The sequence below is a fragment of the Lepidothrix coronata genome, unplaced genomic scaffold (genome assembly GCF_001604755.1).
Source record: "Lepidothrix coronata isolate B3197 unplaced genomic scaffold, Lepidothrix_coronata-1.0 Scaffold64, whole genome shotgun sequence".
Taxonomy (NCBI): domain Eukaryota; kingdom Metazoa; phylum Chordata; class Aves; order Passeriformes; family Pipridae; genus Lepidothrix; species Lepidothrix coronata.
The window spans coordinates 1,065,257-1,078,718 of record NW_016690244.1 but is presented as its reverse complement, the minus strand read 5'-3'; the positions used below and the strand labels follow the sequence as shown (position 1 = coordinate 1,078,718).

The 13,462-nt window shown below is 35.6% G+C and overlaps 1 protein-coding gene across 1 annotated transcript in view; it reads left to right on the top strand.

Moving 5' to 3' along the window:
* The first annotated feature begins 8,898 nt into the window (after nt 1–8,898).
* Nucleotides 8,899–13,462, top strand: part of NEK10 (NIMA related kinase 10) — an 88,996-nt gene continuing 84,432 nt past the window's right edge. The window contains 6 exon segments of the mRNA XM_017817924.1: nt 8,899–8,943; nt 9,273–9,351; nt 9,699–9,766; nt 10,823–10,902; nt 11,933–12,019; nt 13,041–13,207. Coding sequence (XP_017673413.1) covers nt 8,905–8,943; nt 9,273–9,351; nt 9,699–9,766; nt 10,823–10,902; nt 11,933–12,019; nt 13,041–13,207 — 520 coding nt within the window. The 5' untranslated portion in view covers nt 8,899–8,904.

Below are 13,462 nucleotides of genomic sequence, written 5' to 3'. Positions count from 1 at the left end.
TACTAGTCAGCTGTTCCTCTATTTCATCTTTACCAAGGTACAGTAAACAGCAAAAGCATTGGACTGGCAGCCCTAAAGCAAGGTTGGTCCGCAGCTGCAAAATGTAAATAATCACAGACTTAACAATTTTGGATTAAATCCTAGCCATACTGGGAATCCTGCTGTTTGTGGTTTAGAGATTTAACCCAAGGGTTACTTTTTTTCATGGGATGCTGAAAATTTTAAAAATTTAACTCTGTTTGCTCATGGACAAGTTGTTTGGTAGTTCTTTAATTGGTTGAAATCTGTTCTTTATGAAAATGTACTCATGATCAAGTTGACAGTTCGTGTGTTTCACACTTTTTCCTACTGTACAAATGTGAGGTGCTTATTGCATCGTGTCATGCCTCGATAATGTCCCAAATAGACTGGTACTGTAACAGGGAGATGATATAAGAACATCATTAAAACAATACATGGAAATTCTTACTCACGAGGACTCTTAACCATGCTTAACAGTGTACGTGTCTTCTCTTAACTTTTATTGTTCTTGAAGCAGAGGAAATAAATGCTTCGAGCTAGCTGCATTTGGTTTAATCTGAACTCATGAATTTTGTCTACTGACTGTTAGAACAGATTCTGTTTATATTCATTCCTTGGTAATAACTGGTGCCACAGAAGTGTTCTGAGGTGTTTTTTAATAACCTTGTTGAGTAGATGCATGGGAGAGAGAGAGATTTCTTGTAGATCCAGATCAATCGTTCTCTACGTGGGCACTAGTGGTAGGATAAAGGCTTGTTCAGAAGACTAGAAATGAACGAACTGGGCTTACAGGCCACTTCCCAGAGTGATTTAATACAGTGCATGAGTTCATACTGTCAGCAGTTGCAGTTTGGGTACTTCTGTGATGCAAAATTGTATAGTTGGAAAAAATATGTTCATTTGGGAAGGAGCAGCTTCTTTCTGGTAGTTTACAAATGCTTTTGTTTCCTGACTGGTTTTCTTCTTCTTCTTCTTTTCAATGTTTTTGTTCCTGACTGGTTTTCTTCATCTTTACCTTTATGAGGAAGAGGAATAAAAATCAGTAATAGAAGAATTCTACACTGCAGGAGGCTGTCATGTTTCATATGGAAAATTATATTAAAGAGACACCAAAGGCAACATCCAAACGGTCTCTATTTAACGAATAGTAAAATGGGTAGAAAGGATGAGACAGTGGAATTATATCCTCGTTTTTTAAATTGGAAATGCTCTACCAATGTTACAGCTGTATCCAGTTCTCTAGGATAATTTTACAAACTCAGTCTGTTCCTGACCATGCTTTTTTTTTTTCTTCATCGAGAACAGGATCTGCATCAATATAATTACTGTTGTGGCAGCAAGAGATTCCCCTTGAATATACTCTTTCTGTATCTTTCTGTCTCTTTCTAGGGCTTTATAAGATTTTCAGTGAACAAATGTGTGCTGTGCCAGCGACAAGCTGAGGGCTTTTGTGGGAAGTCAGACCTACATGTGTGCTTGACTGCAGGAATTTAATACATGGTAATGGCCAGTTGAGCTCTGCTTGTCTGTGGAAATAAGCTGTGTGTCCCACTGCAAGGAATGCGGACACTATTGGTATAAGGCATTCAGCTGAGATTCAGAAGACCTAGTTCTAAACTACTGAAAATTTCTGTTATTCTTTGGCAGACTGATTGTAGATTCATAGAATGGTTTGAATTGGGAGGGACCTCAAGATCATCTAGTTCCAAGTCTACATGTCTGGTTGCTCACAGTCCTGCCCGACCTGACCTTGAACACTTCCAGAGACGAGGCATCCACTACTTCTCTGGGCAACCTGTTCCAGTGCCTCGCCACCCTCACAGTAAAGAATTTCTTCCTAAAATCTAATCTAAACCTATTCTCTTTCAGTTTAAAGCCATCACCCCTTGTCCTATCACTACACGCCCTTGTAAAAAGTCCCTCTCCTGCTCTCTTGTACTTTAGGTACTGGAAGGCTGCTCTAATGTCTCAAGCCTTCTCACCTCCAGGCTGAACAACTCCAACTCTGTCAGCCTGTCTTCACAGAAGAAGTGCTCCAGCCCTCTGATATAAGAGCCCGGATTTGAGCTACAAGCTCATCGAAGGGGTTTTACTTTGAAGATATACAAGGCTCCAAAAGTCCACTTGCTGGATCTATTAAAAGGGCCTTCAGTTCTTTTAATACCTTGAGAGAGTGCATGGGAGAAGACACTGCACACGTTTCTCAGGAGGTCAAACACGCTTTTACTGGCAATCTTCAGACAGTAAGGGAACTTGGCAAAAATTTAAAGGGCAACATTCAACCAAAACAGAGCATTCCACAAAGCATTGACTTAGTACATGCTAACTCATACAACTTAGCAAAATGCAACCCATCTGGCTTTCAGTTAATCTCCTTTCTTGATACTTGGGTAAGAGAAGAAGAAGTTAAAAAAGAGAGAGAAGAAGAGAGAATTATAGCCACCACCCCATATCCAGCATAGATCCAGCTACCAGTAGTCCAGGAGATGGCAGGACTGCGACCATGTGATGGCCACATGGTGTTGGTTTTATCTGCTCAGGCCTCCTGTGGCCAGGTGGGACTTCTGGTGTGACAGCCATTCTGGGACTGGGTTAGGGGCTCCAAGGGGTGTGGTATTGGGCAGTGCTCCAGGGCTGCCCAAGGAGGCTCGAAGGGGTGGGGTGTGGAATGGACACCGCTTCACCTCTGTGAAATTTGACCTGTCCCTTCCGCCCCTCCCCGCCACGTTTGAGTTGGTCTGAGACAATAATAATATAATAATCCAGTATCTCACACTCTGATCATCATCATAGCCCCCCTCTGCATTCACTCCAACTGGTCCATGTCATTCTTCTGCCAGGGGCCCCAGAGCTGGATGCAGTACCCCAGGTGGGGTTTCCCGGGAGCAGATTAGAGGGGGAGAAATCACCTCTCTTGACTTGCTGTATGCATCTCATTTATTTGTAAGATACCTCCTTTTTCTACCCTTTGTTCAACTTGTTTATTTGGATGATAAAACTGTTATATTCTCTGTTGTCTGGACAACAGCTTGTTTTTGACAACCTTGATGTTAGCCTGTAAGCACTGCTGTGACATAAATAGCCATTCCATGGTGAGAAATAATGGTAATAAGACGAAAGAAGAGGAAAAATCCTAATAAAAATACATGCAATAGCAAGACAGCCAGTATTATCTACCCATGTGTTAATATCTGGAATTCTAAAGGATATCCTGATATAATGCCCAAGGTTTCATGCTGAGAAAATGGTAAAGCTGGGGTTTTTTTCTTAGAGTTCTATCAGTTGGTTCTGTAAGTAAACATGTGTTTCTTTTTTTGCAATGATATAATTCTTTGTATCTACTTTAGTTTTAAGGAAATGAGTTTTTAGCCACAATAATAATCGTGATACACAGTGCTTGATCAGGACAAAAAGTTGAGGAGCACAGAAAAAGCAACAGACAAAAAACCTCATGGGATCTCTATGAGGTATAGTATCTGACGTTTTACTTTGAACTTCAGCAGGACTCGCGTGGAATTTGCACTGGCTGCCAAAGCAGAATGCTTTAATTTGAAATGCAGTGTAAACATGACAACTGTTACTCTGGTCACAAAGTTTATTTACACCTTTGTTGATTTAAGTCATTCTGGAGAATTTGTAAATTCACAAAATGGGGACACTAGGCAACACCAGAAAACTTTATTTTCTGCCAGTAGCATTGTTGCTTGTTGACCTTCCTTACTCTTATGGAAATACTTTTATGTAACTGTTAGCACGTCTTTATGCTATCGTGTTTTTTCCTAGGGATTATTCTGACCTGAAAAAACTTCAGTCTCTCTTGAATGTTCAGTCAAGGAACCAACAGATATTTTTCAATAACTGTTATTAAACATGCTTTACAATTCTAATTAATGGTGATTATGGTTTGTGGCGTATACTTAGAACATCGTGTTCTATTATGATTAAACTTTTTTTTTTTCCCAATGTTAGACCTACTGTGTGGGACAAATCCCATTTAGAACGGGTAAAAGAATGAAACTGCTCCTCTTCTCATCTTACTACACCATATCTTTTTTATTTTAATGGGAAAAAATAGCTTCATTTTGTATCTTGAGCAGGTTTTATGCAGCTGTTGTTGCATATAGTCAAGTAGTCTAACAGATTTGTTCTCCTCCGTGCCCTGCCACAATGTCACAAGAAGGTAGGCTTAGAGATGTGTAAGTTACAACAAAGGGGAGAGTGTTAAAGAATATAAAATAAGATCAGCATTTTAACCATAAACAGTTTGTCTTTGGAGAATAACACTTCAGCTAAAAATATTCAAAGCATAAATATCAATGCATGAAACTTACAGAACACAGTAAAGTCTCCTTAACCTCAACTCACTTAGTGAAGCTTGTATTTGCCATTTGAAGCCAAGAAAACCAACATGTGATGATGGGTGTGTGTCTTCGGAATGCCAGAACATTTTTTCCCTTTCTATTCTGCAAAAAGATATGACAAAATGCCTTAAGGATTCATCTGCGTGAGGTAGGAGTTGTGCACTTTCTACGTGGTTGGAATTGCTTCTGAGCCAAAAGCTGAGACATGTGAATTCTGCAACCTAAAATAAATGTGAAGGCTGTGCAATTGTAGAATTGGGACAGGTAAGGAGCATAGATAATGAGCGTGTGTTGCATATTTTGTTGAGTTTTGCTATTATAAATTTTAAAAGACACCATTCTTCACATTTTGTTTATGTACTTGTTTTCCGGTCTAGCTTTGCGTCAGTTTTCTGCCACCTCAGTTTTGTTTTGAAGGGGTTGTGCGTATTTTATGATGGGAAGTTATAGGTCTGAAGTTCAAGTCAGAACTTGGGAAAAGGTACTTTTGCTGGATAATATTCTCATAAAACTTAAAATGCAGTGTTTGCCTAATGATGACTATCCCTTTCCTCCTTAGCTTCCAGCTATATATTTTGAAAGTGTTCAATCCAGTGTGAGAAGAGCTTGTAAAAATGTGAAAAGCAAGGAACAAGAACCCAGTGGTCAATGGCAAGAATCAACAGAAGCTGCTGAGCTTGAAAAATTTAGGTAAAAATAAAAAAAAGCTAGTATGATGGCACACTTGTTTCTCTGAGTATCTTTATATTCTTGTATCTAAAGCTTATTGAGGTGTTGAAGGCATTTATATTTGTACTTATGTTTGTTACTTATATTTTGATATTAACCCGGTATTTGAGATAACGAGTGATGTATTTTTAACTTTCTAAACCTAACTGTGAATGTTTCTGCCTTTGTAAGTTTCAAACACTTACTCCCACTCAATGGAGTACACTGTTGAGAGTTACTATACTCATTTTAAATAGTGATCATTTCTTTATTTGGAAAACTTATACCATTGTAATAGTCCCAAAGTATGCATGAGAAAGACTGTTAATGTCTGGCAATCTGAAATTGTGTTAACTGCTGATATGACATTTCTTATTTTTTCTTGCTAAAGTTATTTTTTGGCAAACTAAAATTATCTTGTGACAAGTTAATTTGCAATTCAGCATTTTCCTTTTTTTTTTTTTTGATCTCATTAGTGTGACCTACAAGAATGAGAGAAATTTTAGCAAACATCCCAAACACAGGCTGTTTCAAGATATCTTTATGGCTTTAGTCAAGAACAGACTTACCCACAGGTCAGTATATTGAACACATTCATATCTGAGAAGGAGGTCCACTCTTTCTTGCCTTAAGCAAAGAATGAAGATGCACGGATAATATTTCATGTTGTTTCAACAATGTATATGGCATATATGTTTCAACAATACAACTCTTTGTGGAAACCACCTGCTGCACATCTCTTCATAATCTCAATTTTAAACAACTACTTCTATATTGGTTTTGGGGAGCAAATGCTCAGGTTAGTGGGACAGAGTAAAGAAGAACTGAGTATATGATAAAAATTGATTGACCAAAATTCTAACAACTGCTATGTTTCCTTGATCATTTACCCATATCTAGTATCTGGAATCTACAATTTGCTTTCCTAATTTATTTTACTGATTTTATTTGTATTTTATGAACGGCTTACCTTTATACACAGGCCAGTGGCTTTCATAAAATTCAGATGAGTTTGTGCCACTTGTTCATATTTATTTGTACTTGTGTGTATTATAGGATTAGAAAGGGAAATCCCTTTCTTATGCTACTCTCATTTAAGTAAGGAAAAAGTGCAAGACCTTAAAAAAATAGTGGGGGCAGATAAAGATATTTTCTGTGAAAAAAACCCATTTTTCAGGATTTCTTTTACTATACTCCACTGCAGTGTGTTGTATTTTTATTTTTTAAAGCCCAAATATATTTTCCAACAAACACTTTAAATGGTACAGAAGCTTAAAGGAGGAATCCTAGAGCATTTGAAAATATTAATGTGTAACTGCTAGAATTTACAGATGAACTTAAAAAAATCGCATAGCTTGCTTGGACCTTTATTCAAAACTACCTGGGGAACTAGGGATCTCGTAATTGATTATATAAGTGCCAGTGAATTTAAAACTGATCATTTAAGTGATTTATAAATCCAGTGCCTCTTTTTTGCATGTGAACTCAGTACTCACCAGTGGGAAGTCAGTGTCTCAGCTTCATTTACCAGAAAATCTAAGAGTAGCTTACACTGTGAATTCCCAAGTTCTATTTTTACATTGTGGCATGCTTGGCTTATATTTTGGTTTTCTTTGGTGATCCTTATTGTTAATAACAATATAGCAAAATGAGCCTCTTTTATGAAAAATGGAAGCACCCAGGTAAGATTAATGAAACAAGCATATCTTTGTAGGTATGTAAAACCCATTTGTCTTCTCTTTGGAACTACTTCCATTTCTTTGTGTCAGAGCCACAGACTGCCACCTTGATTTGCATTACATGCTTTGGCTGACATAACAATGTTGTTGGGGTGCACGAAAAAATCACCCCTCCTTACTGGCATCACTGTGTGTGCAGAAGTCCTGGTTGCAGGTAGTTCTGTTGACAAGAAGACTGTGATCAGCTTAGCTTAAGTAGTTTGGATAAGGTGCATAACTAAGGTTGAAAAAATCCTGCTGGTGTAAGGTGGATGTACACTGGCATATCTAGTAGTGTGTGTTGTAAATGTCACCATAGTAGAAGAGGCTCTCAAATGTTAACCAGGCTCAGAGAATGACTGTCCACCATAGCAATATCTTCAGGTCACTTTAAAACCTGGCCTGCAAATTTTGCACACAGGTATATGGTTGCTGTTTTTATTCCATGAAAGTTTTGTGCTGTTCGGAAGATGCCAATTACGGAATCATAATGAAAAATAGTATTTCTTGAGGCAGAATATTGGCAGAGGGGCTGAGATTTTGTTAGCATCTATTTGTAAACCATTTATTTTTATCAAAGTATTTTTAGCTATTGGCATAATTCCTAACTGCAAATGATAAAATAGGAAGAGAACTGACATGTCCCATAAACTTCTTCTGTTTCTTGGAAATTTATCCAAACAAATTCTATCCTCTCAGTTAAAACAACAACAAAAACACACAGCAAAGATGTCTAATTTTAGGTTTATTTTAAATAGTAAGATGGGATTACATACCTTCAACTGACAATGGAAACTGTGATTCTGTTACTGGTATTTTATGCAGGATTACTGCCCCTGGGTGCTTTGTGCAAATCTGCAAATTTGATTGTGTTTTCTGCCAAGCCTTGTGCTGGAGAACTGTATGGAGGAATATAAAGGGAGAAGTTCTATGTGGAAATACAATCCTATTTCAAGAACATTTGAACTATAGCTATTTTTAGTTCTATAGCATACATATTTTTACATAAGTGTATTTTGTGCACTGAAGTTTGCTATGTGGTTTCTCTCTTATTTCTGCCTTTTTGGGCCTTGATCCAAACACTTAAAGTATCTTTATATCAGAGCACACTCAATTTGTTCTTAGAGATAAGCATGTACTTTCCTACATCAGTTCAGTGATAATAAGTGATGGCTGGCAATGCTCATATAATGAAATAAATTTATTTATAGCTGCTACTAGGTTTGAATATAAACAGTATTAAAAGTTCTATGGTATAGTATGTTGAACAGTTGTAGCTCACTAATCTTCTAGTCAATTGATTCCCGAATCAAACTGTTTTATTTGTTTAAACACTATTTTATTGAATTTGGTTAATATTTTGAATATTTCTTTTACAGGGAGTGGGTTATTCAAGCTCCATCCACCCATTTTCTTAGAGTATTGATCTGCCTGAGATTATTAATAAGGGATCCGTGCTATTAGATCAGTATGTCAAAATATTGTTTCTTGCTTGGATAGGAGAATGCATATAAGCATCATGTATATAAGCTGTGTTGGTGCTTGTGTATAAAGACATTTGTTCTTATGAATGCATACTTATTATATGTATGTGCCTATATTTCTGTATGTGAAGATGTGATTTGCAAACAAACAGATTCCAAGAGTGATTTCGCACTGTTACTGCATAACTTGCTCAATTTCTGGTATTTCTTATGTAGCATCTGTTGTTGCTAACCCTAACAAAGAAACTGTAAATCTCCCAACAGATGGATGGGTCATTCCACTGAGCCCTAGGCTCTGTACTTGACTTTACCATATAAATATGTAAAATTGCCATAATGTAGTAAGTGAAGTAAACTGAAAGCCACAGTTTTAAAACCTTTAAAATTTCACTTCTGTGTTTTTACCTACTTATTTTAAGTAATTCTTAACTCCGAAGGTGCTAAGCATTTCAAGCATCCATTGACTTTGACCACTGGAGTCAGAATTTCTCAATAAACAAACAAAGTTTGTTTCCAGGACAAACAAAGGATTTATGTTCTAGTGTTCTCTTTTTCTGGTATTTTCCATATTTTGACTGATTTTTAATTTTTTTGTCCATCTTCCCGTAGGAAATGCTTCACAGCTTGGGTGGAATTGAAAATCTAGCTCAGGTAGAATTCCTCATATACCCTTGCCCATTATGTTTGCATGTCAGTTTATTATGTTTAGAACGAAATACACTGCAAAAAGCAGTGTCCATATATTCCTGGTTTATGGAACAAAGAGAGTCCAGTACTCTGCACATAAGCAGTTGGTGTGGTCTTTTTCATTAGTGTACAGAACTGTAAAAAGCATCTGTCCTTATATACTATTGCATTACAGAACATTTTTTCATGAGACAGATGCACCACCTATGGGCTATTTCTGTGCATAACATTCTGGGTTTATGAAGTCTTAAAACTTTTTTTACTGATATTCTTTATTTTTTCTCTTCTTGTAGTATATGGAAACAGTAGCAAATAGCTGTCTTAATTATGGAGAGGAGCAGCATAATGTAGACAAGTTGGTCAACGTGACATGTAAGTGTTATAGCTGATAACAGACGTGATAAGGCTACTTACAACTTTTTGTGTGAGGCTTAAAATGTTGAGAATACTTGAGGTGGTCATTAAGTAAGATACTACTAGAATCATTGTAGGCATCAGCACACAAATAAAAACTGAAATTCCTGTGGAAAAATATATTTTGTTTTTCTACATTTAAGTATTTTAGAAATTATTACCTCTTTATGCATTGAACTGGAAGAGTAAAATTAGCTAGTCACGATTCAAAGAACTTATGCAGTATTTTGCTTTATTATCTAACTAGTAAAATGAAAATATTAAGTGGTAAAGATTCAATTTATTTAACTTCTTTTGTTCCACAGACATTTTCCAAAAGCTTGCTGCTGTTAAAAATCAAAGAGAATGGGTCATAGCAAATGGAGCACATAAAGTAAGTGCTTTATAAAATTGCTAATTATATGCAATTAACTACTTAATGGAATGACTTATGCTTTTCAGATTTGACTTAGGTGGGATTAAATTCCTTACCTTGTCAAACTTGTAAAGTGAGATAATCTCTGTGTTTGAGAGATATACTAGTAATATCATAAAAATAATGTCTTCTGTGTAAGTTAATTGGTCTGATACATGGTTATTGGTTGTTTGAGATAAATACATTTTAAATGTTTGGACTAAACTCTTTCATATAAAAATTGGTACTCATGTTTACACTGTCCTGAGCTACATGTTACTATGATACAAATAGTTTTACATAATTTTAAAATATAAATATACTGTAGTTATTTTTTATATACATTTCTGCTATGATTTTTCACTTGTGAGGTGTTCGAAATAGAATAGTGTCAAGCTAGACAGTGACAACCCAGGCATAATGCTATACCTTACCATTAGTCTAAGGATCTTTATTTAACCATTGCTGATTTGTGGCTAAACTGAGAAACAGTAGAGATTGAAATAATTTTAACTCGAGTTTCATGATTTTATCATGCTACAGAAAAACATAGGCAATTCTGATCAGATGATATCAGACAACCTGTTTTTAGAGAATCTAGACAAATATGAAGTTTACTTTAGATATAAATCATGAACAGAAATACAGGCAGGGCCTTAAATTACTGTGCTGTTTAAATATAAGCTATATATTAACGGTTTGCTTCAGGAGGCGTGATTTAGAGTTCTGAAATGTCTTACACAGAAACTAATTTTTCCAATGGTCTAAGTTGGACAGATGCTTTAGCAGTCAAAAGATATGCTAATTGCAGTTTGAGAAGAAATGTCCTTGCTTGTCCTAAAACTAGGTGTATTCTAAGACTTTAAATGTATATTTAAGTGTACTTTGAACGTACCTAAGACTTTTAACATACTGTGAAAGGATCTGGTATCTTAATTTTTACTTTTCAATAAATATTTCTATATACGTTTTGAGTTGTAAAAGAAAATATTATACTTTATGTTTACTTACCTTGTTTCATGTTTTATTTTCCAGACCTTAGTAAATTTGTTATCTACCCGAGACAGCAATGTCCTTTTGGGTGCCCTCCTTGCTCTGATTAGCCTAGCAGAAAGGTAGGTTCAACTTCATGTGCTGTAATTAGTGTTTTCTCTTGACACAATATTGAAACTGCTGTTTATGTGGAAGAGTTTTTTTTTTTTCCAAAATGAATCTTTGTTTTCTGGAGATCTATGAAATGTTCTTAATTTTCTACTGAAGCATTAGAAACTAAGTAGAAACTTTGGTCCTCGCAGCAGACTTCTTGCTCATGTGGAGAACTCTGCATGACTGGAGTCATAGGATCTCTCTTTGAGATTCTTATGCTGGGTTCTGGAATTCCTACTGACTTTCTGCATATAAAACTCTTTTGTCCTGAGGTTAATCTAACAGTGCCTCACAATAATCAGGTATAATATTGTTCAGTGGAGTAAATAATAAAAGCATGCACTCAAATCTATGTATATGTACCCTCCTTTCATGAATTAGTGTTTAAATCAAGATAAAGCTTTTATCCTGTTGTGGAGGGGAAAAAAAGGAAAAGAAAGATAGAGCATCTTTCGTCTGTAGTAGTTCTATAGAAAAAAAAATGCTTCTACTACATTGGTCTGTTGTCTTGCAGACTTCCCAAAATTCTTGCATTCTGATCCAGTTTAATTTTTTTTTTAAATGTCCATATTAATTTAAATGATATTATACATACATTTGCAACTTCCGTTTAAGTTTCTTCACTGAATTAAATGTGTTACATTTGGACTAGGCAAGAAAGTGTTTGGAGTATATTACAAATGTTCATGGAAATTGTGGTTGTTTCTAAAAATGTACCTCATTTGTTTCATTTCTAGTAAGAAACAAAATATATTTGTGTCTTTACTTTTATGCATTTACATTTACTTTTTTTCTACTGGTAAAATTGGAAATTTTTGAACTGTTACTCTTCACCCAACATATATTTGTGGCTTTAAGTGTTTGTGTGTGCAATATGATATTATTAATTAAGACTTGAGAAAAAAAATTAATCAAATGTATAAGGAGAGAAACTAAAGAGCAGTGCATGTTTTTCATATAATTTCATCCAATATAAATGCCAGGAATAATCATTTGTAGTCCAGAATGTAGGGAGAAGATAAGTGAGCTCACCATTGTTGAGAACTTGCTGGTGATATTACATGAATACGATTTTCTCTCTAAAAGGTGAGACTTGGTTTGTGGATTAATTGTGTTAAAATATATTTTGACTTTTTCATTTAGGGGCACGTTTATTTAGAGGAATTAGATAATGTGCCACTTTAATTTACCCAGGACACTGAAATATCTGTGTATTTTCAGTCAGATATTGATATAACAAAATCTTTTCCAGTAGTTCCGCTGTAAGCCGTCTGCTCTCTCTCCGCTGGTGGCCTCCAGTGCAGTCCAAATGAGTTGCGATGTTACAATAAAGTGATAACAGTCACTTTTCTTGCTGTGTCTCCTCTTTGCTCATGGCAGACCTGAGTGGCTGGATGGAAAGCATGATGAACTCTGACAGTCCCTGGAATGCCCAATATAAACTAGTAAAATTGCAAGACCTGTAGCTGCTGTAGTTTATGCCAGGGGCTGGGTCAGACCCCACATCCTTTCATTAAGAAAATCATAAAAACTCTTTAAGTGTCCTTTCATCTCAGCTAAGACTGCTAGCTGAGCATCACATATCTGTATTTCAGTAAAAGACCAAAAGACTTTCAAATTTGATAATGTGTGACCACATTTAAAATTCTGAAGAGATTTTTAAAATTTCATGCTTAATTATTTTGCACATATAATTTATTTTATATATTACTAAGGATAAAGGAGTTGAATATATCAAGAGATTTTATTTAGTTTGTGGGTTTGAAAACTATTTAGATTATATGTTAACCAAATGTTGGATATAAAAACTAGAATTTGAATGTACACAGAAAGCTGATGAAGTTCATTGCTAGTTAAGGATAATTTTAAATTTAGTTATGAACCTGAATTCATATGTTTCATCAAACACACATGCACCTTTCTTGCTTGAAATGAAAATAGATATCCTTAAGCATATTTTCTGTGGGAATTCCACCTAAATTGAAGTGAAATTAAAGAAAATCTTGTATGAGCCTTTTAAAGGATATGTCCAGTCACTTTTCTAAACATGATGTTCAAACCATACATAGAGAAGAATCACGCTTATTTGTGTTATCTGTGGAACTAGGTTATGTGAGTTCCACAAATGGACTTTCCAAGTTCATGCAGTTGGTGCTATTTGCAGTACTAATGCCATTAACAAGAAGGTGGTACCATGGATGACTGCAGTCCACCTGGCCACCTCCCACCCTGGCTGTGTATGCCTGGTTGCCTATGCTGACAGTCATACTCAATGTAAATATAATTTCATCCTTTGTGAAAATTTGGACCATTGTCTTTTTTTTTTGTTAAACAATGACTTTAACCAATTTGCAGTGACTATAAGACGTTTTCTTTAACTTTTTTTTTTTTTATAGGAGACCTCTGTTCTTTCTTAAACTTTTGATGTGATTTTTTTCCCCCTTTGATATCTGACAATACAAAGTAATTATGGAGTTATTGTTAAAATTTCTTGCTAATTTTGTTTTTTTAGGCTCACAGCAGAGTTGC